The sequence below is a fragment of the Clupea harengus genome, chromosome 22, assembly GCF_900700415.2.
Source record: "Clupea harengus chromosome 22, Ch_v2.0.2, whole genome shotgun sequence".
Taxonomy (NCBI): domain Eukaryota; kingdom Metazoa; phylum Chordata; class Actinopteri; order Clupeiformes; family Clupeidae; genus Clupea; species Clupea harengus.
The window spans coordinates 22,858,763-22,884,031 of NC_045173.1; the positions used below are offsets into that span (position 1 = coordinate 22,858,763).

Below are 25,269 nucleotides of genomic sequence, written 5' to 3' on the forward strand. Positions count from 1 at the left end.
GAAATAATGAGCTGGTATCTACCTTATACTGTAGAAACACTACTTTACATTAAACCCATGTTTAGACATTTATCATTTTGTCAATACACAATGTATTCATAGTGACTTATACTCATCATGTCAAATATTTTGCTCTACCTACTGATATGTTACACCTGTGTAATACATATTAACACATTATGATATTCCTGTACAGTAAAGATACATGAATTACCAACAAATTATGACTGTACTGGTCTGGACTGTACTGACTGCACTGACTGTACTGTATGACTACTGAATGCCCCCTCAAATAAACATCATCACAAGGGTCCCTGTACCTTTGTGTCCTGGAGGTCCAGTTGGGCCAGGCGGGCCTTGTGAACCGGTGGGGCCAGGACCAACACCGGGGGGGCCAGTAGGTCCACGGGGTGGCTGTGGTCTGGGCACATCTATTATTGGACTTGGCAGGCCCTTTTGCCCTATGAGAACACAGAGATTTGTAATGATAAGGGTTGGACAGGACTGTGTTCTGATGCCAATGATTCTGATAAAAATGATACCAGTTTCACTAATCCGGTCAAAGGACTGTAAAGAGTTGTTAGGAATTGGAGCTTAACATGAGCATGATTAGATTATTTTAGATAAGATTAGATTCAACCGTGTTGTCATTGTGCTGAGTACAGGCACAGAGCCAATGACATGCAGTTAGGATCTAACCAGAAGTGCAAAAGAATAGTATTATTTACAGATAAGTGCAGGTATTTACTGCAAGTTCAAGTAAGTACTACAGCGTAGGTGATTCTTTTTTACAGCATGTATAGTGTTATTGATAGAGGAAAGATTATTATATATGTATAATATATTAAATGTTCTACATAGAGGTGAAGTGAAGAGAGGAAGAGGAAAGGGAAGTGTATACAGTATATAAGGATTGTATGTATAGACAAAATATGTCCAGTTGGTTGTGTGTACAATAAAAATAATACTAATCTGAAATTGAGAGGTTCAGCCAGTGCAAAAATGAGCAGTGCAAATATAAAAGTACTGAGATAGTCCAGTAATTAGTACGATAATGCTTAGTGCTGTGGTGTGGAGTTCAGCAGGGTCACAGCCTCAAGTGAAAAGCTCTTTCGAAGCCTGCTGGAGCGTGAGCCGAGAGTAAGAGTTGGGACTGCTCAGGCGGGTCACGACAGAGTGGACCGTGAGCCGAGAGTAAGAGTTGGGACTGCTCAGGCGGGTCACGGCAGAGTGGAGCACCAAGGAAATGGCATCCTCTGTTGACCTGTTGGTGCATCGGGCAAACCGATGGGGGTACAGGATAGTGGGCAGACAGGATTTCAGAAGTGGCAGAACCAGTCTCTCATAGCACTTTGCAATGATGGGGGTGAGTGCAACTGGGCGCAAATAACTTAGGGCCTTAACAGTCGAGTGGTGGTGGTCTTGAAGCTTGTGGGGACAACTACCTGAGCCATGGACAGATTGAAAAAATGTCGGTGAAGAACCTGGCCAGCTGCTCTGTAAAAGGTCTAAGCATGTGGCCAGGTATTCCATCTGGGCCTGCTGCCTTCCATACTGCTCAGGGTGGCACAAACATCACAGGTGGAAAGTGAGAGAGGCAGCTCAGGTGGGAGATCCGCTTTGAGGGTCACCTCCTTGTTTACCAGATCAAACCAAGCGCAGAGGTTGTTCAGCTCGTCAGGGAGGGATGCAGAGCTGGATGGGGGCACAGTACTGGGTGGTTTGACATCTGTTATGGTCTGTATGCCTTCCCACATGTGTTGGGGGTCCAAGGAGTTAAAGTTCTCTTTGATCCTCTGTTTGTATGTTATGTGTTTAACTCTTCAGGATGAGTAACTATACTATTTGGGTCAAAGTGTCAGAATAACAGTTGAAGGCTACACATCCACAAATGACAATTAATAATTACAATTACAAATAGCTTGCAACATGAGGAAGTTACGTAATCCATGAGAGACCTAAATGCCATGGTTGGCTGATGATATTTGAACACCGTCATTTCAGTGAATATTTGGGAGAGAAATTATCTTTTGTAGTTGTTTGAACACTTAAGATATCACACAAATAACTCAACTCCACACAAAAGAGGCAGAAAGCCAAATAGATGCTGTGATCATTATGAAGTACAAGAGAAGTGCATCTCAGGGCAGAAACGCAACAAGTAGACACAGACTTTCACCATCACTTATTTGTAGCAGAGGTCTGGATAAAGCCACTGGCCTTAAAATCATGAAGACCAAGGACTTAATGTGATAGGCTTTCCTGAAATCACATAGGAAACTTAAGGATTACTGTAGAAGCCACTGGAGTTGAACACTTGGCGGTTCATGACATCAATACACTTTGAAATTAAGTCTTCCAAATGAAGATTGGGGTTTTTCAGGGACATCTGCTAAGCCCCCTATCTTCTTTCTGGCTAGGAAGCAAAACTAGACTGTGTGCCATATAGTGCTAGACAAAGTGGGCTAAGACCAAGGTGGTAAAAATCTGTGCCCCAACAAATGAAGAGAAATTCAGAAATTGGAACAACGTTCAGTCTTTGCATGCCTTGGCACTATAGTGATCAAAGCTGGCAGAAGAGAAGGGAAGAGGTTGATACAAGGTGCAGAAAGGAGCAACCTGCATTTCTATCAGCATTCTATGCTATGTTTGGTAGGCTATTTACATTGGTTCCATGTAAAAGCACTGACCTGGGAGCCCACGTGATCCCTTGTCTCCCTTGGGGCCTTGGGGATCAGCGGAGCCATACAGCCCTGGAGGTCCAGGTGGTCCTCGGAGACCATCAAATCCTCTGGCTCCTGGCAGCACAAAATCACAATGCTTCATTTTAAATAACTGTTTTTAACTGGCTTGTGGAAATGTACTGTATGTAAAATGCTGGCTTAAAGAAACATGCTTGAAATGCATAACAAAAGCTCACTAATGCCTATCACAAGGCTATTAATGTACATTCCATCCTGCAAACATTAGGGTCCATATAACATTAACATTAAGGATAGGATTTTCTGATGTTAAGATTTTTAATATAAACTGTAAGAATCTTCAAAATAATGTAACTGATGTATCTTTAGTTGATAGATTTAGACTATATATGAATGACTGGAATGCACAATTCCATTACACCTGAGGTTGTGTACTATTGAGCTGATGAGAGTAGCTATTGCCTTACAATGGCTAGCTGATAATATATGGCCCTGCCTGCACAGTGGTTCTAATTTCCTCTCACCTTTAAGTCCATCAAGTCCAGGATATCCTGGAGGTCCCAGAGGCCCACGGGGTCCTGGGTCCCCTTTGGGTCCGGTTGTTCCTGACCACCCAGGGTCACCACTGTCTCCTGGATGGGCATGTGTTGGGCCTGGGGGTCCTACAGGCCCTCGGGGTCCTGACAATAATATTAACAATAATAATAATAATAATACAAATAAATGTTCTTTATGTAGTGGCTTTATAAAAACCTAAGGTAGCTTTACATGGTGACAAGTACTATACAACAGCAACTATAGCTATACAACATCATTGTCAAGGAAGACAACATAACAAACAACCACAACAACAACAACAACAACAACACAGGGAAAGCAGAGGGGGAACATCGGAACACAAGTTACAGGGAGCCCGGAGTGCAGGACTATGAGAAGAGAGAGAGAGATCTCTTATCCTCTTACTGTAAGAGATATGTTTTCAGTTGTGTTTTGAATGAGGTGATTTTGGTGCGTTCACGGAGATGTTGTGGTAGGGTGTTCCAGAGTTTGGGGGCCATGAAACTGAATGACTTACCCCCCTATGGTGGCTATCAGTAGTCCTGTGCCAGGGGATGGATGTGAGGATGGATCTGAGGATGCGTGAGGGATTGTTGGGCAAGAATATGTGGAGCTTTTTAGGTAGTGAGGGGGGAGTTTGTATTAGATACGTGACTAAATGGGTAACCAGTGGAGTTGATAAAGGGTTGGGGTGATAATCTGGATATACAGTTTGTTTATTGCTTTGTTAATAATGCCACTGAACAGGGAGTTAGAGTCGACACAGGAGGTCATGGTTCGTGATCGTGGTTTTGGGGCCTATCAGCTCTCACCTATGAGTTCAGTTTTGTCACCTGGCACCTGACTAGCGCTTAACTTGCACTTCAGCAGTTACATTCCTGCACTTCTTTTTCCTTTTTTCTAGGTCGTTGTTTTTCTAATTCTCATGTAAAGTAGTATTTATTGTTACACCATGCTTTTTATTGCTCTTAGCTTGACTGTTCTCTCCCTTGTACGTCGCTTTGGACAAAAGCGTCTGCTAAATGACTAAATGTAAATGTAAATGTAAATGTCAGTGTTGAGTTTGAGGTTGTTGGCCATCCAGAGTTTTATGTCATGAATGCAGGTTGTGAATGAGGGGGTGGGAGAGCATTATTGCATTCTAAGGTGACACTGTAGAAATTGTTTTTGTCCCTAGTAAATATTTGGACCCAAAAAGATGGGAAAATAGGGCTCAGGTAAAAAAAAAAAACATAGACAGACAAACACATAACACACACACACACACACACACAAACAAATACACAAACACATACACACATTTATTCATTTAGACACGACATACTCATATCTCTACCATACCGTAATATTCCCTGAGGTACCAACCTGAAGGTCCATCTAGGCCAGGGGGTCCTGGAAACCCTTCAGGTCCTCTGTTGCTGTGTGTGCAGTCTCTGCCAGGATCGCCTGTCTCACCTGTCTCCCCTGTGAGGCCTAGACACAGACAGACAGACAGACTATGTTGACATTGTCCCTTTATTTTTTATTCCTAATGATTTTCAGGAGAGTGAAGACAGACACTTTGGGAATATGTCACAAGTTACCAACGAGTGTTGGGAAATGAACCAATGAGCATGTAACACTATTTGTTGTACCTGGTTTTCCTGGGTTGCCTTGGTAACCCTTTTGTCCTGGTTGAGAATATCCTGGGAGTCCTGGACTTCCTTGTACTCCTTTATCTCCTGGCAACCCATGTTCTCCTGGGGAACCACTCAAGCCTGTCCCTATAAAGGGGCACAATGTGGAGCACATGACTTTATCAGGTCATGAAAAGAACGTTGCAAATAAAAAGGACGTTGCAAATTGCTTTTAATTAGTAAAGGAAAGGAAACATATGTTTAGGTAAAATATCAGGGCCATGAAGTATACCCTTGTGGGGAACTGTAAAGTACAAATTCAAAGTTACAACCTGGTTTTATTAAGGGGGGGGGGGGTATGTCTGTGGGTTTCCATGTTTTTATGACTAGCACAGGGCAGGAATTTACTGTGACTTACCACTTGATCCTTTCTCTCCCTTTGAACCTTCAAGGCCGTTCAGACCAAACAGACCTGGATCTCCTGGTGTGCCTGAAAGAAGCAGAGTTCACCCCATCACACATTTACACATGTAAGACCCACACAGAACCTTAGCCCAAACATAAGCTATTCCTTTGGTAATCGAGTACATGAACATTGGGGTGCCGTACCTGGGGCGCCATGTAGTCCCGGGTAACCTTTAGGGCCTTGAGGTCCTATGGGGCCGGGTGGGCCTACAGGGCCATGTAATGAAGATCCTGGAGGGCCACGGGGGCCTACATACATATACAGAGCTCATTAGAAGCAGAAAGAGTGATAGATTTGAAGGTGATGTATAGGTACAGTAGATAGAGGAAGTGGTGGGGAACTCGATATTTAAAATATTTAAAAACCTCGGGGGCCTCTGGGACCTTGGTCCCCTTTAGAGCTGGGGGGTCCTTCAGGCCCTCTCGAACCCTTGTCTCCCTCATCTCCTTTAACCCCTGGGTAAGACAGAGAACAAGATGAATGAACTGGGATGCATGTGATAATATAATATAATATAATATAATATAATACAAACTAATTACCAGAACAGCCTGATGATATCCATTGGCAGCACATGGAGAAAAGAATAAGGCAGACAGAGAACATACCCCAAGTTTGTAAATGTTGTGACACTAAATTCCATACTGTGAAATAATCAATAAATGTCTTTATGCATATCTACAGCATTAACCTGGAGAACCAGTTTCCCCTGGATATCCTTGTGGACCTGTGGGGCCAGGGTGTCCTTGACTGGGCCCTGGTTCACCTGTTTGAAGCAGATGTTTAAATACGTGTCATGTCACTGATGACCTTCACTCCTGTGGTTCTTATTCCCAGTTCTTGCTTTTTTGACTATAAAGGCTGCAAGGGTCTTACTGTCAGTTATTTTTAACCATGGCTTTATTTGGCTTTGATTTCCATCCAACCTACCTTTGATGCCTGTTAAGCCTGGTGCTCCATGTGGTCCTGGTGATCCTGGAAAGCCTGGGTCACCCTGAATTAAACAGAAAATGACAATGAATTATTCGGCTCCCTTCTGTATAGGGTTTCTCAGGCCATTGTGATTGGCAGTGAGAGGGTGTGTATTGTGTATCGACTACAAGCTTGTCATTTTCCAAGTTTACCTTGACACCATAGGGTCCATGATCCCCAGTAGGCCCAGGATCTCCTATGGGTCCTGGAGGGCCAAGGAGTCCAGGTGGCCCGGGCCTTCCTGGTGGGCCCAGTCGGCCTTTCTGATACCCAGGTGGGCCATCCGAACCTCTAAGCCCTACGTGACCTGGTTGACCTGGGGAACCCTTCTCACCTGTGCATGAAATAGAAAGCAGCTGTGTCTCATATCTCATGTTTCATAAGACATCATCCTGTTATGGATGAATAAGATGTAAACAAGAATAAAGTACAAAGGAATCCTGTGTCATATATGCAGTGTTTTGTATCACTTCCTACCATCGGGTCCAGGATATCCATCCAGCCCCGGGCGTCCTTGTTTTCCCTTCTCACCCTTCTCCACAAAGTCACCTGATCCTGGAGGTCCTGGGTTTCCCCGATCACCTGTGAATATTGACAAAAATCATCAAGTTGCCTCCATATAGCAAAGCTCTTCAGACAATAATAATGGTAAAAGTTCAGTAATTCGGTATGGATTTCATATTTATTTTTCCCACTTCAAAAAAATTGAAAGAGAAACTAATGGCAACCAAACCTCTTCAGACATATTTTGTACATAATGTGAATATAAATGTTCTTCTTTAGATCACCTTCACTCATTTACAAGATGAGTTACAACAGAACAAATTTCTACTTATCTTACTGTATATTCGAGCTCCTATGTATTTCGGTAAAAGTTTATTTGACTCAAAAAAACATTACATGGTACTTATATAGCTTTTTGCAGACAGAGGAAAAAGGTACCTTTTTTCCCCGTTAATCCTTGATCACCGACATTTCCATCTAGCCCTGGGTAACCCCTGTCCCCTTGTCTTCCCTGGGGCCCTGGCACACCAGCCTTTCCAGATATCCCAAGGCCAACCCTTCCTGGGAACCCTTTGTTACCTGCGATGGCGCAAAGATTAATATTCGTTTATAGAAAGCCTACCTTCGTTTTGGATGGTCAATTAGTTGATTAGCCATTTATGTACAGTCCAGGTGTAAAAAATCTACAATGATGACCTGTGATAGGCCTCACCTTTCATGCCATTAAGGCCAGGTAGCCCAGGGTCACCTGGTAGCCCACTGTGTCCTGTTGGCCCAGGGCTACTGTGTGGCCCAGGTGGTCCTGGTGGTCCTTGACGTCCTTTGGGTCCAGTGCCTGGGGGACCTTGCGTCCCAGTCTCACCTCTCCCACCTTTGTAACCTTATAGGAAATGAAACATTAGTTTCATGTGGCAGTACAAGTTGGCCTACAGCATGAAAATCATCCACAGAAGTGGTTGCAGCTACAGTGGTTGCTTGGTCTCATTCTAATCAAGCCACCCGTCCAAGATGATTCACGCCATCGCGGACTAGTGCAGACATTATTCATCATGTGACAATTCAAGTTGTGTGCATGATTAGGTGAATCCGATAGAAACTAATAGTAAAACAGTCAGTAATTAAAACAGGTTGGAAACCACCACCCACCCAGACTCTCACCTGTGGGTCCGGTGGGTCCTACTGAACCAGGCAGACCTGGTAAGCCTGGCCATGAGCCACAAACCACACCCGGCCGCCCTGGTGGACCTGGGGGGCCCGGGGGCCCAGTATCTCCAATAAGTCCTTTATAACCTTTGGTCCCCGGTGACCCTGGGCCTCCTGTGGAAACACTTGCTACTGAGTGGAAGCACTAAAAGTACACTTCAATACACATCAAACAAAAAGTATCAGAATCAGAATCAGAATCAGAATCAGGTTTTATTGGCCAAGTAAGTTTGCACAAACAAGGAATTTGACTTGGTAAAGTGACTCTCAGTGTGCTTACACAAAATGTACAACACAATACAATACAATACAATACAAACAAACAAACAAACAGTGCAACAGTGCAACAGTGCAATGGACTAAGGAGTTTAAGAACGTATGTACAAGGCGGAATGGCTATATACAGTATACTGTGTACTGTGTACGTATTCACAATGACTACCATGTGGAAAAAAATTAAATTTACACTTCTTGTTGTTGTTGATATTGCATGAAGCTGACTGTGTGTACCTAGTATTTCAGGGGGGCCAGGTGCACCCTGCACACCCTTTTGTCCATGGGCCCCAACAAACCCTCTTGGTCCGACAGGGCCGGGAGGGCCAAACCGTCCCCCATCTCCTGGAAGTCCCTTTGGGCCTGGAGGCCCTGGGATTCCATGGGGGCCAGGTGGGCCCTCTGTGGAGTATCCTGGAGGGCCCGGATAACCTTGATCACCAGGTGGACCGTGGCTTCCTGAAGAACACCAGGTATTGCAAACAATTTCACTGAAGACGTATTCATCAGACCAGTAAAATATCAACAATTGGCATGTGAATAATTCGACCCCCACCATTTCAACACAATTAATGTCAAGTTAACCGAAAGCAAACCAAATCTGCTGGTCAGCTGGTGAACTGGTAATATTGTAATAACAGCACTAGTTTACCTGTGGGTCCCACTAATGTATGTGTGTGTGTGTATGTGTGTGAGTGTGTGTGTGTGTGTACCTGTGGGTCCCACTAATGTATGTGTGTGTGTGTATGTGTGTGAGTGTGTGTGTGTGTGTGTACCTGTGGGTCCCACTAATGTATGTGTGTGTGTGTATGTGTGTGAGTGTGTGTGTGTGTGTACCTGTGGGTCCCACTAATCGATGGAACGCATCGTCCCCTTTATGTCCTTTAAGCCCTGGGAGTCCTGGAGGACCCGGTGGTCCTTGCTGACCTTGATCTCCAGGTCTCCCTAAAGAACAGAGAGCACACAGTGAGGGTCGGTGATGGAGATAATTTCCAAACACTGTTAATGACTTAAGAATATAATAATCAAGTGCCTTGTATTATTAATTCCTTGTATGAATCATGTGCTTATGAAAACAGAAAAGCCATGTTTCTGTTTTCATAAGCACATGATTCATACAAGGAATTAATAATACAAGGCACTTGATTATTATATTCTTAAGTCATTAACAGTGTTTGGAAATTATCTCCATCAGTCGGTCACACTGTAGATTATAACAGACAGCTCAAACAATATAGTCAGTTGAGTCAAAGCTGTTTTGGTTTACGCACTTACAAAATAACATTTAAAAAAAGAATCAACAATTGAAGAAATAATCAATAATTGGCAGTTCTAATTCATTCTATCAATATCATAATATCAGTCTTCAATATGTTCTAAAGGCACAGAATATGAACACTCACCATCAAATCCTGGCGGTCCAACTGGCCCAGGCAGGCCAACGAGACCTCTAACATCATCATCACATAGCACATTACATCCACCACCTGAGTGACAGCCATGAACGAACACTTTGTCAGACTTCTTGAAAAGACAGACAGAAAGACAAACTGACAGACAGATAGACAGACAGACAGACAGACAAGCAAGAATGATAGATAGATAATTCTTACCTGTAGGACCAGGAAGCCCAGGAAAACCAGGGGGACCCAGTGGTCCTTTATCCCCTTCTGGTCCTCTGTCTCCTGCTGGACCAGGGATGCCTACACCAGGGGATCCTGCCGGGCCTGGAGGTCCTTTGGGGCCAGCTAAACCTGGGTATCCCTTGTCACCTCTACACCCAGTATAATCACCACCCTGTAATGGCAGGGTCACGTAATCAAAGCAAATACAAATGGAAACTGATGGAGACGCACCTCTTCAGACATATTCTGTACATAATGTGAATATAAATGTTCTTTTTTAAGATCATGTTCACCCACATACCATTGATTACAGAGGAAGTTACAACAGCACCTATTCAAATCACTACTTATCTTACTTACTTGTATGGGTATGAGGAAAGCTCTCACAGTTTAAAGGTGAAAATATATACTCACTGGTGGCCCAGGATCTCCAACAGGCCCATGCGCGCCATCAAGGCCAGGCTGGCCTAGAGCTCCGGGAACACCAGATGGTCCCGGGATCCCCTGCTCGCCCTTCTGGCCTATATACAAAAAAAAAGAACAATGTTTGTTTGTTTTTGGTGAACCACCAACTCATAACTAAGGGAAGCTCTATTTGTGGATATAGAGAATATACTCATAACTAAGGCAAGCTCTATACTCTATGTGGATAAAGAGAATATACCGTATTTTCCAGACTATTAACCGCACAGTATATAAACCAAACCTGTGTATTGACCGCACCTGTGTATTAACCACAGTTTATTAAACGTTATGGCATGCCATGGAGTTATGGTGTGAGCGCTACAAATTATTTAAAAGTTGTTTGAAGTAGGGATGGGCATTTCAAGCAAAAATACTACACCTCCCTGCAAGCACACACACACACACACACAAATACCCCATTCCAAATGTCTAATCGTTAATTGATTCCCCTGGCGACCTAGTACCATGAACAATTATTTTCTGACATGCTTGCAGTGGGAATTGGAACCATTAAATGATTTGATAATGTTACATTGATATCAGAGTAAGCCCTTGTTCCGTTGATTTCCCATTATTTCTTTCAGGATTGTTTAATGTTTATGCGAAGCCATTTACCATCACATGCAAGTGGTTGTGATCACTTTGAAACCAAAACTGCCTTTTATTGGTGAGCTGATTTTGAGAAACTAAACTTTGCAGCTAATGTTGTGTTTCCTGGTTGCTATGGTTATTGCATAGCCACAGCCTCAGCTGTGCATCGGGGTCCTGTTCGCCCCGTCGGGATTTATTTTTCGATAATTACCGCCAGACTATACATTATCCCTTACTTATATACCGTGAAAATGTGTTATCTATCCAATGTTGTTTTTCGTATCTGAAAGAGGGAGAGAGAGTGAACCCATTCACACTTTATCTGGCAGAGTTACTATTCACATCACTAACTACCAGGCGGAAAAAAATGAATTCCCGTTCATAGGATGCACCAGAGTATTAACTGCAGGGCTGGAGAAATCTAGCAAAATCAATGAATAAATTAATTATATATATATTGTTGAATTCAAGTTTATATACTTAACCTCTTGTTCCTATATAGGGGTCTCCCTTATGGCCTTTGGCACCTTGTTGACCAGATATCCCTGTGTTTCCCTAAATGACAAAATGTAAGTCTTCAAGTCATACATCTCAAAAACATCAATAGAGATTAAAACCAATATTTCAATGTTATCATTGCAGTATTAACTGAGGTAAAATTAGTTATGTAGGTTACATGAAAAGTAAGCAATGCTCTTACTGGAAGGCCTTGAGGTCCGGAGTTACCACTGAAGCCAGGGTCACCCGTCTCTCCAGCAGGACCCCCTAAACCTTGGTAGCCAGGAGGGCCTGGGTCTCCTTTGGGTCCTGGGTCCCCCACATGGCCCTGGGCCACACCACACAAACAATCTCCAGTATAGCCTGAGGAGAGGTTTGAAACATACATCACACAAACAATCTCCAGTATAGCCTGAGGAGAGGTTTGAAACATACATTTCATCACCATTTCATGTAGAATGATTGTCACACCGTCTTTTGTTGCACAAGAAAAAACGTTCCCAGGTTACTGTATGATCTCTGTGACCTTAGCATTGCACCACCTAAACAACTTGAGCTCCAGTATTTCAGACATAGACGCTGTGAGCATTAGCAGAGAGAAGGAGAGCATATGTCTCTAGCATAATATTCAGTACATACAATACATTCAATACATATTATGTCTCAAGCATATGTCTCTGGCACAGTCTCACCCCCACATACCTTTCTGCCCATTCACGCCCCTTTGTCCAGGTACACCTTGGTCACCTTTTTCCCCAGGCTGTCCTGGCAAACCAGGATCACAGATCCCTATGGGGCCTGAAATGCATACATCACAATGAGGCAGTATGTACATTCATGATCTCCTCACCACTGGCATCAGTACATTGATAAATATTGAATAGATATTGAATAATATCTCACCACTGCATCCTTGGGAATCGTCATGTAGATGGGAAATTGTGTCGTAAAGTTCCACCATGAGATAGATACATATACATGTTATTGGTTAAATGTAACAATTACCACATCACCTATTCTTTCAATGCAACAGTGTGCATTGGATTATATGGATATATAAACAGTTCAGATATTTTCATACCTGCAGAGCCAGCTGGTCCTTGATTCCCTTTTCGCCCAGGGGGCCCTTGCAGCCCAGGGGTCCCCGGCCGCGCCCTGCCATGGTAGGGCTGTCCTGGCTCTCCCTTAAAGCCTCTGGGACCATGGGGGCCTTTAGGTCCTGGCCTGCCTTCTAGGCCTGTGAACATGTTGGTAGCAGGTTTGATTATATCAGTCTTATAAATAACTACTGTATAGGGAATATACAATTCAGTTCTAATTGCTTATTGAATCACTGTTCACAAAACTGATCACAAGGGCATACACACTCATTACTTTATTTCAGTTATTTCACTGATGTGATGAAATGCGCATCACCCCGCCAATTGTGTATTTCTCCAGATGGGTGTTGAGGTTAGAGCTGCTCTTTGTGCGAAGATAAATATAGGGGGTAGCTTTTGCTAACCAAATGACCAACAGGTGAGCTTGATCTTGTAGACACATTTCCCTTTGTACTTTCTCGCCTTTGAGTTTCTACGGCAAATCACAAAACCTCTAGAAAGAAATTGTCTTTCCAAACAAATCAGAAGAGTTGCTAAATCACGCATTTAGTATACTTCTCTTTGTGTGGTGTGCAAAATACTGTGTATCTGAGAGGAATGACTGAAGATTGTGTATGGAGTTCATATATAGCCTATTGTAGTTTATGCCTATGGAAATCTGAATACTTCAGGAGGGGAGTCACCTGGCAGTGTCTGGCCACGGAAACCTGGTTGCCCTGGGCTCCCCATGATGCCCGTATCCCCCGGCAACCCTGGCGTTCCTTGGTAACCGGTATCTCCTGCAGGACCTGGAACACAGACCATTGATAGGATTATTACCAGTATTTAAATCAACACTGGATTTTTTTAATGAGAACAATTCTTCAGGCAATAGGTAAACTCAGTTGGCATAGACATAACAGAGGAGTAAAAACATGGGAGGATGTTTACTCAAACTTATATTTTGTAGCGAAGGGAGAGCGTAGTCGCCCCACCCGTATTTTAACCCGGGTCTACAGGATTCAAAACATGCACTCTGACCGCAACGCCAAAGAGCCAAGCTCGTTGTTATGACAGTCAGAGCACATACTCGTGTGTAGGGACGGCACATAGTCATACTGCCCTCACCTTCGGGAAGTGCACCCTTGCGCTTCACGTACACAGGCATTCCTCACGCATCCACCGCCCGTACGTTTCCCCTCCAGAGCGCCCCACACACAATGCTTCACCCATCTATGGGGTCCCTCACACAGGGGTCAACCTACCTGGGGGTCCCTCATACAGTGTTACGGGCACGCCTCCGATGACCTCACGGCAAGCCACACCGTCACACCGCCCTCACCTTCGGGAAAGTTTGAGTGAACATCCTCCCATGTTTGTACTCCTCTGTTATGTCTATGCCAACTGGGTTTACCTATTGCCTGAAGAATTGTTCTCATTAAAAAATCCATTTTAATATGTATATGTATATATATATTCACTCATACTTGTACACTTCTACCTATAAAAATCTATTTTCTCACCAGGCCATTCTTCATACTTCTCTATACGAATCGTAGCTCCTTTAGGGCCAGGGTCTCCTTGTTCTCCCTACATTAAACATTAATACAATAATAACCATGTCTGCATCAAGCCCAACCAGCATTATTGTAGGGTATGTCATTCGATGTGTCCTACCACGACTATGCTCATGTAATATTACCTTAAAACCGAAGAGTCCATTTATGCCTGGAAGCCCAGGATCTCCTGAGCGGCCCTAAGAGTGGAGATAGGTGCGTGTGTGATGTGTGGGAGATCAGTTGCCTTATCTATGTTATACGGCTAAACTGCATCTGGAATGACTACAGTGTTGGTTAATGGTGACAAATATGATGTGTTAAGACACATGAATTAAATGAAACACTTATATAACATCACAACTGGAAGTAGGAAACTGAAAGCATTCATATTATTGCAGAATAGTATTACTACATGACAGAACCTTAAAACCCAGATGTCCAGGTGTGCCCGGCAAGCCATGTTCACCCTGCAATGTAAAAACACAATTAAAAACTCAATCAATCAATCAATCAAACATTACCCTCACAAAACTATGAAAAGCTTTCACTTACACGAGAGCCAACATATCCAAGAATGCCCTTTTCTCCCTTTAGTCCTGGTAATCCAAAACCCTGGTGTGGTCCAAAACAGTATGATGGAAATGATATTATAGCAGTGTACAAAAGAAGGTGATTCAATGATATCATACTTAAGGGTATGGTGCAATGTGGTATGTACAAAAATGATGAAAGTTAGGATGGAGTGATGTGGTTTTGTATTGATGAATGGATGATGTTAATGTACATTCAGCAAGTGAGAGAAAGAAGAGACACTGAAGTTGTGGCACATAACCCCCTGCCCCCCCCACCCACACACACACACACACTCACACACTTACTTGTTGGCCTTGGGGTCCACATGAACCAGACAGTCCTTTATCACCCTGTGAAATAAAGTGTAACACATCAGTGATGCGCAGCAGTGTGTCTTAGTCCAAGTCCTTGCAGTCTCCTGGAATGCGACTCTAAAATGGCTGACTGACCCAGTTTGGTTAAACCATTAAGAAAGAGACAACCAAGCTGACATTGACCTTAATTATTTGAACATACCTAATTAGGTTGGGAAAGGTAATTACAATAGTGTTAATTTATAGTACATACCCACATACACATTACACATTACAGTAATACATAAGTATATTGGCAGATCCACACAGGAACCAAAGTTTGGAGGCACTGCTTACAGAGGTATTGTGTTAAATATATTGTTATATTGTGTTAAATATATGGTTATTGAAGTTATTAAGCAAATTTGTTTGTCAAGTAATTCTTTTTCCTAATAAACTAAGCATCAATTCCTGACTAAACTTCAGGTGAACCCATGTCTTGAATTGTGGATATAATCTTCACCTTTAAGCCTTTGGAGAAATAATCATTTGCACTTCCAGTAAACTCTGAAAGTCCAGGAGGTCCAGGTGGTCCAGGCTCTCCTACACTTCCCTACGAGACACACAATTATACCAGGAGAGTGTGGCAGAATTACAGCATGTTGAAAAATAGAATATGTAGTTTCCATCAATACTGATTTTTCTCACCTCATCTCCTTTCTCGCCTGGTAATGATCTTCCAGTTATTCCCTGACAAAATGCCATACAAACCATGGTTTATTAACCTTGAAGTGATATCCTGTTTCACCAAAATGTAATACAGTGCAGTATGATGTTGTGGCAAGTGTTGACCAAGTCTGAAGATCAAACGTGCTGAAATCAACATTAATATACCATAGTGTCACTTGGTATATTTAGAATAGATGGTTGCAGTGGTTGTGCATGTCATGATGTGCTGGATCTATTTACCACTCTAGTGGGCCAATGACCGAGGGGCTGAGACGTCTATGGCCGTATATTAGCATACACTAGTGTTTTTGTTGTAGTTTTTCTATGCCAGGTGTAAAAGCAGTCAGATTCAGATGTGATGATGATGGTCATCATTTCACACGACACAACACACGAGGCTCTTAGCACACTGCTTTTACACATATAAACATCCACTTACTTTTGAACCTTTGGGCCCATCCTGACCAATGACACCCTGTAGAGATGGAGAAATAAGATGCTGACTGATTATATAATGGCTTTGACTGATTATGTGGAAATAGCAAAGTAGAATTTCAATGACTAATTCAAAAACTCAGGAGAAGTAAAGAAAGATCTAAAAAATCTATACGATCTGTGACAGTATCCATGTGACAGTTAGGATCAGTGTGCTTTAGATGATTGGATGGACGTTGACATTAAAACCTACTATACTTTATAGAGTGGATACAGTAAGTGACAAGTTAAGATCAGTAATAACATTTCACATGAAAGAAAACAAGTCTCACGTCATGCCCCTCTGGACCAAGCAGTCCCTGGAACCCTTTAGAACCTTTCCAACCCTTGGGTCCCTTCGCAAATATTCGTGGAACACAAACAATACAGGAAATATTCATAGGAGCAGAGATCACATGACAAAGTTAATTTCATCGACAGTAATATTATTCCACTGTAAGCTTAAGTGGTTTAACCACTTGTGCGCAACTGAGTGTGGTTGTGTACTTACAGGTAAACCAGGAAAACCAGGTGGTCCAGCATCTCCCTAAAAACCAAAAAATTGTGCAAAAAAAAAACCAAATCTCTCAGTTAAAAAACAAAACAAAATTGAACGTAATCACACTCTTGGACACAGAGAGTCACACAACAAAAAAATAAGCTATGTGAAGGACCAGTTTTTAATTACTTTAATAAAAGGGTCTTAAATATCTTAAATGATATATCCTGCATCATGTTTGCTACTGGTTTAAATGACTCAAAGGAATAAACGTGCATGAACCCATAAAGCTTTTGTAGATTATGAGTAGAAAACATACTGGAAAACCTGGTACCGCTACACCATACAAGGGCTCTCCCTTCATTCCTTTCATTCCAGGAAGTCCCTGTGAATATAACCACATCCAATGGCGACACATACTAAATATACACTTGCACAGCAACACATGACAAGCTGAAATGTAGACAGATATCACATTTCATAGTTGCTCCAGTTAAGAATCGGGTACAACTACAGATAATGAGTGAAATAAACTGGCAAGGTGTGGGTCGGTGAGTTTAAACATGGCTGACTTCTTCCATACATTTTATTACCATCTTAACCAGTCCACGTGGGTTTAGCTCCATACCAAAGACTGACATCTGATGATACACATGTATCAGGTAAACACTGGTTGGTACTCATCTTACCGGTCGGCCCGGTGAGCCATCTTGCCCTGGGAATCCTGAAGTACCATGCAGTCCTCTTGTCCCGTTGCATCCATCCAGACCTGGCACACCAGGCAGACCCCCATCTCCAGGTAAACCCTACAAAGCAGGTTAAACAAGCACAGGCAATTGCTTTTATAAACATATTAGGAAAAAAAAACTGAACTGAACTAAAAAAATGTCACATATATTTCGAAATTGCATTTTCCAGGTAGTATTTGAAAGGCACTTTCAAAGCATCAAAGACTTGAATTTCTGTCCTGTGATGGGGGATAAAGGACCATCATCAAGTGATGGCTACCATGATGTAAGACACTTGTGTGTTGAAAACAGGCATTTTTGTGAATAGGTATCCATCAGGTGTGTGGTGAAAACTAGGGCCGACAACAACTGCACACCTCTGTACACGACATGAGATTGTAGCCCTGCAAACCAAAGTTGAAAATCTCCAAAATGTAGATCTACAGTTTGAAATACCAACCAACCATTTCAACACAATTTTTCTCTGATTTAAATGTAATACATTATTTTAAAACAAAAGCATTTACTTTATAGACTGTAATGTACCACTAATCACTTTGTTCTCACTTATGGATGTTCAGAATGACTGAAACTCTGCAACCATAACAGAGCAGTTCTTCAACTCATAATTCATCATGTAACCGTTATTATGGACTTCACAAATGTTAACTGAATTTGTATGGTTCATTTTCATGTCGGCAGGCAGCAGCTAGATTATACAGCAGGCTGGCATTGATGGAACAAACAGCATGTTAAGACATGTGTTATTTACACATGACCACTAGGGGGCAGCAACCCCTCAAATTCCTTATTGTGGCGATTGCTCAAAAGAGTGATGTTGGCTACTCTGGGAGCTTTCAATAAACAGGTAAAAGATCATCTTTGAAATCTTATTGAACCGTTGAGGTTAGGTAGCAGTTTGACTATGTGCTTCTTGAAGAGGAGAGGACAGGATAGGTGTGTGATGAAGAGCAGGACTTACATCTAATCCATCCAGCCCGGAAAATCCTGGAACTCCTGTTTCGCCCTAAAAATATGTGCAGTTATACTATTATCTACACACACAAAACAACCCCACAGACATTCCCACACACAGAGCACCTTGTGCCAATCATACCCGCATTACACACACACGCACACACACACACACACACACACACACACACGTGCACACGTGCACGCATGCACACGTGCACGCATGCACACAGACCTCCACATGCATGCAAAAGATGTAGACAGTTCTATTTTTACATCATTACAATATAGTATTCTAAAAAACATATAGACCATAAAGCACAGTTTGATGGCAGCCATTTAAGCAGCCATGTGCGTGCATGCTACCCTCGTGTAAAAAATACAAGATTACCCTGTCCCCCTTTAGGCCCTCTGGCCCAGTCAGGCCCTCATATCCTCTCTTCCCCTTATGGCCCGGACGTCCTCCTGGACCAGCGGACCCGTTAGGCCCCCGCGGCCCCTGCGTTCCGGCGGCTCCATGCGGTCCCTTTGATCAGACATACACTGTTAATTTACTGTAATTAATTTGTTTACTAAACAAACACATCTTGCCTTGTGGTCACTTCTTTAAAGGTAGTCAGAATATGTAATACATAATACATATATAATATATAATACAACTTCTTTGTTACTGAATTGCCTCGCAGTAAAGCAGAGCGGAAGCTCCTCAACTGAATGCAACCGAATTGTCAATGCATTTGAACTTAAACTTTGTAATGCCATTTCATAACTACAGTGAAGTAATCATGGTATTTTGTCAAATTACATTTAAAACAGGGACTATTTTAGCCAGACTATTTGAATGAGTGTGGGAAACAGCCTCTCACCCTCGCTCCCTTCACAGACAGACATTGGCAGACGGAACAGTCTCTACCTTCACACGGCCCCGATATCTCTCCCTGGAAAACAGAAAAGGCCTTTACGGGATGAGTACTCTGTTAACTGTTTGTGCATACAGACCACCACTGAGATACCAGTGCTATTGTGGGATGAGTCCTCCAACACTGAGATACCAATATTATTGTGTGAATAGGAAACTTCTACATATGTGCAGAGTTAGTGGACTAGTTTACAAATTATGTATATTTAGGTTTGCTTGCAATCTCAGTGTGAATAGGATGGTGTGTGTGGGTAGCTTCAAGGCTGTGAGAAAATATGTGTGTAGTTAGGGATTTATTCATGGTGTGCTTTGTGCCATCTGTGTGTGTGTGTGTGTGTGTGTGTGTGTGTGTGTGTGTTTGTAAATGTATCATCAACTGATAATTAACCAGGTCCAAGAGTACTTTTGAGAAAAATGTGATTGAAAATGAAAGTGACCAACCCCATTCCTCTGCCTCTGGTTCCCTGGTGTTGGTATGTGTAGGCGTGATAAACACAGAGGACCGGTTTACTAAACATCTACACTCTGGAGGTCAGGCTATTCCTACCACATACCACCTGCAAATATTTCAAGTTTCTATTCACAGATTCACATTTTACAGTCATGAGAACATACTTCATAGTCATTTCACCCGTCATTACACCCATAACTTGTCTCCTCGTTCTATACATAGATCGTTCTTCTAAGTTCTATACATACTTTATTGTAAAGCATTGTAACTCAAAGAGGATGTATACATTCATGTCCACGTGACATGTGGCCCTGTTACTGCTTGTTTGTGTGCATTGTTTGCTGATAGTGTGGGCGACAGTGGTACAGGAGGTAAAGAAGTCGGTTAGTAATCAGAAGGTTGCTAGTTTGATTCCCTGTCGAAGCGTCCTTGAGCAAGACACTGAACCCCTAATTGCTCCTGATGTGCAGTGTGCCATCAGTGTAAATGTAAAATGTGTATACATTGTAAGTCGCACATATGTAAGTCGCTTTGGATAAAAGCGTCTGCTAAATGACTAAATGTGATATAGTAGTAAGAAGGATGAAGAAAAGCCCAGAAAATTATACCCATTATTACGAATGGAAACATAAACACATTTTTTTTATGTTTATCCTTGTTGACTGCAGTAAAGACATGGAAGGACGGTAAAAATGCTCAGGTCAAACCAGGGCAGGCAGATGTCTTCTCGGCATAAACATTTGCACACTTGATGTCAAGATCGTGGGATAAACAGTGATCGGGGTGGCTGAAGGAGTAGTTTGTGATCCTTCACTGTGTTGACCAGGCGGCCTGTGTAAACCACCTTTTCTCTGCCGTCCCTCAGGTAATCACTTGCCTCGATGAGGTCAATCAGGTTCATTCGCTCTAGCCGCATACCTCCAAGTTCCTTTATCTGATTATCCCTTATCCCTTTATCTGAAAAGCTTCATCTTGGAAGCAAGTTAGCACAAACATGTGGCCGGACCCCTCCGTCGTACACCTGCAAGCCCCTGTGGTATGTGCTTGTTTATATTACACATACAGATCTCTCATGAAGATGTTTATTTCTGACATAGAATGCTTAATAGGCTATATTTTTTTTTGAAACATCTGTGAGTGTTTTTTTTGCACCTGGGATACACTCACATTGCATTCAAAGTCGAATTCACAGGCCCTCATATTTCAGTCAGACATGGTAGGCATCATTACAGCTGACAGCAAGGGAAAAAGCCTGCAGAATCTCTGAATCTCTACTTTAACACATTGCTGCATCTTGATATAGGTGATGAATGTGCATTTAAAGTCTTTCTGGCCAGTAATAAAAAAAACTTTGAACGATGCTGATCATGTAATCAGCAATCATTATCAGCAAACTTATCAAAATCAATCAAAAACACTTATCAAAAATAACTGGAACAGGTAGTAGAAACTGTGAAACTGTTGGAACTACTTCAAACTGACCAACAACTCCTCAGGTCAATATATCTATTTTATAAAAATATACTATAAGGCAAGTATTGACAGGATGAAAGAACATATAAGGCCATATTTTACATGATGCAATGTGTGAAAATAAGATGAATTGGTTCACTTCCTATTTGTGACCGCATATAAGTAAGGGATAATGTATAGAACGCCGGTCATTATCGGGAAAATAAGCCCCGACAGGGCGAACAGCACCCCGACGCGAAGCATAGCAACGGTCAAATATGGAAAAATAGTTGACCACAGAACGTTGGGAAGCCCCATTCAAGTGAATGGAGCATTCTACAGCATTAAGAAGAGCCGTGTAATAAAGAGGGTTATTGTTACAGATATCATTGTTCTATGAGGGTGCATGTCCTAAGCACAATGTAGCTGAACATGGAGCTCAAGGAGCATTACAATGTACTGTTGCATCTCATTGTTTTCACATACAGCTCAAATTGTAATTAGGTTTAGTCTTTGAGCCATTTCTACATTAAATAAATACTCTCGAGCATATTCAAATGTGGATCATGTTCTGAAACTGGACACTGGGTCAGGTCAATGATGCACATGTCTGAGTTCTGAGTATGCACATGGGAACATCAGTGCACTGTGTGGCTGGCCACATGGGCCAAGTACCAAGTGGTCATGTAAGGTCACGGCCCAAGGCCAGTGGAGATTATAACACGCACATACAAGCAAACCAGTGTGTTTACATGCGCACTCGAACCAAGTTTATGCCGTTGACATGATTTAGGTTGTTAGTCAGTATCAAAAGATAAACTGCAAGCCTTTCAATAATAAAACAGCAGCTCACCGCCTTGACGTTCAGGTTGGGAATGAAGACCAGTATGACGCACCTGTAATCAGATAGTGTTAAATGATGCAGTCAGTTCCTTCAGACACTTGAACACAAGCATCTGTCATCTCGAACCTAAGGGATGTGGCTCTTGGGCCTTAATGGTTTACTCAAATCCAGGTGTCCTGCACAGTCTGCAGGAAATACAGCTGGCGATGCCAAGTGCAATTTGGTGAAATAAATCAATCTGAGAAGAAATTACTACTGAACTTCTACTAGAAACTCAAAGCATGAATGCAAAGTCTTCATTTCAGCATCGCCATAATTTACACCTACCTCAATATCAGGTTTATTTAGTTGATTCACGCTGTGCTCTACTGGCTAAATGAGACTTTACAAAAGAACAAACTCTTTTCACCAAAAGAAAAAATCCTGGTGACCTTACAGTAATTAGTCTATTCACAACAGGGTGCTGTGAAACAGGATATATAAAATATACTTTACCGGTTACCACACACAAAATAATCTGTGAGCATTCTCTGTAGAGAATAACAACTGTAGACCACAATGCAATGCGGAGGTTTCAGCCAAATGGACCCTCTTCAGCTTTCACAGACAGAAAGATTGTTCAGGTCATTGCAGAATCAAGTCATACTCATAGTTAAGCACAACTGATGTACAGTATATGTCTTCATTCTGAGTTAGGTATCAAATATTCATCTGCAAATGAAAAACTACTGGCATAATAGGTATATTAACTGATGCCCAAAGGTAAATTGTTGAAGATATTATTTTTCAATATTTGTAGAACATAATATTAATCCACACATCCAGATAATTTACAGTCTGTCAGTAGTCACCATGGCAGCCAATACGCATTAAATTACACTGTCATATTTACATTATCAATAAATGTCAAGACAGCAGTTTGGGTTGCCATAATAGCTTGTGTTATAATGTCACATGCTTATAAACTGTCATAGCATCAAATATTTTGAGAGCTATCATGACAATAACCTATAACTGTCACATGACATGTTGTATCACTGGACATTGACAGAGCTGAAAATGTAAGATAATTCATATGGTATGATATGATTGTGACAAGGTTATATCAGGTCATAAAGGGGTCAAACAAAGGATTATCAAAAGCTATGCAGGTGCTCCTACCATCTTAATGCTTGGAAGTCATCATCAACAAATGTTATAGGTCAATATTACAAAATACCTAATGACTTAATACCTGCTATGCATTGAAGTTGAAGCTCATGAGATGGTCTTCTATTTATTATTCCTTTTAGTGTACAGCTGACAGTCACAAAGTATAGTTCCTTACATATTTGGAAACCTAGGGGTCTCTCCTATTTAGTGCCGTTTCAGTCTATATCCTTGGTTGATTGATTCAAAAGATTGCTATGGTGTGAAATATATGGGAGTAAAAATGTGGGAAAGTTAAGCAACTGCACGTTACTTTAAAATGACTATTCATTGTGTCTTCCGCCCAGTTTCAACCTCAGTGTGGACACCAACAGCATCTTCCGCAACACAACACAAGCAACACCTTCAAAGTTAACATTAACCTCCATCATCATTTAGCCACAATCTCTAAATTTGACAGCTCTGAGATTCTCTTACAATGCATTGAGAGCTTTGACAGGCCGATAGTAAAAGTGATACAGTTGTCCACTAGGGCAGTACTGTTTGAATGGTTAAGATACTACAAAGGAGGTAATTGCATGTGGATTCATCTAGAGCCTCCCAGTAGATAATTTCAGGGACCATCTCCAATTTTAAAATGTCTGAGTAGTGGTCCACGTGGTCGATTCCTGAATTGACAGGACACTAGATTTCACAATGTTGATTGTAGTAAGTAAACACTCTGACATAGTGATGGTCTCTTAAGATAGATCTTTCATCGATCAACTTTCACAATAAGGATAAATAAATGACAATAAAGCCTTGAAACACAGTTTTGATAAATGTTTGTCTGGGAGGGAAATTTTGGGTCACATTTTATTTGGATAGTCCCCTACTATCTACAGACGCTCAGATTATAAACAGTCTCTGTTGACTCTGTAAAGTACCATTTATGAATACAATTAGGGTTTGGGTTGGGTTTTGTTAACAGTGTTCAGTGAACAATTAGAAAGACTGAACTGGAATTTCAACAAAGTTTCTGTAGGCAGACTATCCGAAGTGTTGAACATTCAAAATCTGAGCAAGACTGAACTGTTTATTCTAAAAATGAGACACCCTCAAAAGCAATTTGAGAGTAGAAAAGGATGGGAAGGGTACTTATGTAATATATATATATATATAATTATATAATATATAATAAACATTGTATCTCAAAGCCACAAGAAATAGGGGGATGTATTCATCATGCATACAGAGGGATGGAAAGCAAAGATTCTAAGATGGACATCTAGGAACATTCTAAGTAGGTGAGTGGTATACAGCACATGAATATGTAACAACCCCAAATGCCTATAAGAAACACCAAACTATCATCTGATTACAAGTCCTGTTTGTGAGAGCCAGTCCTAATGTGATGACTCACGTGAGGGCGCCCCATGTGATCCCCTGGTGGAGATGAGTCATAGTGATGAGGGGTTGAATAAGGACTCCCAAACTGCTCGCTCTTGGGTGTGTTCCACTTTAACAGCACTTGGACAAATCATGAAGCCAGACATACACCTGTCTGTAAAAAAAAAAAGAGCTAATTAACACATATCCACTTCTATTCTACACGTGTGTGTGAAGTAGTGTGATTTCATGTAAAGCTAGTGTCAGTGTTGAAATTCTAGATACTGTATAACAGAGACCGTCAAAGTAACCAAAGAAAGACTCAGAGAGTGCTGTTACGGGAGCTGTCAGTGAACTGGATAGAGCTGTGTGCAGGGATTTACAACTGCAGCATGTGTAGAAATGACAACTAAATTAAAGTTTGAAAAAATCACACATGGAAAATGTTGAAGTTTTAGACCATAATTGTCAGCCTAAATAATACTAAATAATAAAGTACTACTGACTACCTGGCAATTAATCGGGTCAAGCAGAAATCAGACTTACCTTAATTCATCTTTAACCTCACATTCATAGTCTCCAAATTAACTTTTTTAAATCCCAGTGAATCTCAGCAATCAGATCCTCTGCTTGTCCGAAGACCGCAACCAAGCTTAGAGCCAAACCAGTAAGAAGTCAAACGAGAAAAGTTAGTGTTTAGAGAT

At 41.8% G+C, this 25,269-nt stretch overlaps 1 protein-coding gene across 1 annotated transcript in view; it reads right to left on the minus strand.

Annotated features, from left to right (window-relative positions):
• Positions 1–25,259, minus strand: part of LOC105899158 (collagen alpha-4(IV) chain-like) — a 30,386-nt gene extending 5,127 nt beyond the window's left edge. The window contains exons 1-44 of the mRNA XM_042702983.1: positions 25,112–25,259; positions 24,600–24,740; positions 22,058–22,100; positions 19,249–19,320; positions 18,774–18,908; positions 18,390–18,434; positions 17,369–17,485; positions 16,999–17,064; positions 16,474–16,727; positions 16,146–16,181; positions 15,686–15,727; positions 15,501–15,590; positions 14,990–15,034; positions 14,664–14,723; positions 14,534–14,578; positions 14,255–14,308; positions 14,076–14,142; positions 13,257–13,361; positions 12,555–12,710; positions 12,377–12,385; positions 12,176–12,271; positions 11,676–11,836; positions 11,461–11,530; positions 10,334–10,440; positions 9,908–10,091; positions 9,656–9,781; positions 9,132–9,293; positions 8,532–8,753; positions 7,977–8,135; positions 7,531–7,698; positions 7,257–7,397; positions 6,792–6,896; positions 6,467–6,648; positions 6,273–6,336; positions 6,034–6,108; positions 5,885–5,893; positions 5,708–5,797; positions 5,486–5,590; positions 5,295–5,366; positions 4,895–5,023; positions 4,626–4,733; positions 3,227–3,382; positions 2,691–2,798; positions 321–461 (exon numbers count right to left, since the gene is read on the minus strand). Coding sequence (XP_042558917.1) covers positions 321–461; positions 2,691–2,798; positions 3,227–3,382; positions 4,626–4,733; positions 4,895–5,023; positions 5,295–5,366; positions 5,486–5,590; positions 5,708–5,797; positions 5,885–5,893; positions 6,034–6,108; positions 6,273–6,336; positions 6,467–6,648; positions 6,792–6,896; positions 7,257–7,397; positions 7,531–7,698; positions 7,977–8,135; positions 8,532–8,753; positions 9,132–9,293; positions 9,656–9,781; positions 9,908–10,091; positions 10,334–10,440; positions 11,461–11,530; positions 11,676–11,836; positions 12,176–12,271; positions 12,377–12,385; positions 12,555–12,710; positions 13,257–13,361; positions 14,076–14,142; positions 14,255–14,308; positions 14,534–14,578; positions 14,664–14,723; positions 14,990–15,034; positions 15,501–15,590; positions 15,686–15,727; positions 16,146–16,181; positions 16,474–16,581 — 3,757 coding nt within the window. The 5' untranslated portion in view covers positions 16,582–16,727; positions 16,999–17,064; positions 17,369–17,485; ... (4 more) ...; positions 24,600–24,740; positions 25,112–25,259. The remainder of the gene's footprint in view (positions 1–320; positions 462–2,690; positions 2,799–3,226; positions 3,383–4,625; positions 4,734–4,894; positions 5,024–5,294; positions 5,367–5,485; positions 5,591–5,707; positions 5,798–5,884; positions 5,894–6,033; positions 6,109–6,272; positions 6,337–6,466; positions 6,649–6,791; positions 6,897–7,256; positions 7,398–7,530; positions 7,699–7,976; positions 8,136–8,531; positions 8,754–9,131; positions 9,294–9,655; positions 9,782–9,907; positions 10,092–10,333; positions 10,441–11,460; positions 11,531–11,675; positions 11,837–12,175; positions 12,272–12,376; positions 12,386–12,554; positions 12,711–13,256; positions 13,362–14,075; positions 14,143–14,254; positions 14,309–14,533; positions 14,579–14,663; positions 14,724–14,989; positions 15,035–15,500; positions 15,591–15,685; positions 15,728–16,145; positions 16,182–16,473; positions 16,728–16,998; positions 17,065–17,368; positions 17,486–18,389; positions 18,435–18,773; positions 18,909–19,248; positions 19,321–22,057; positions 22,101–24,599; positions 24,741–25,111) is intronic.
• Between the last annotated feature and the right edge of the window lie 10 nt (positions 25,260–25,269).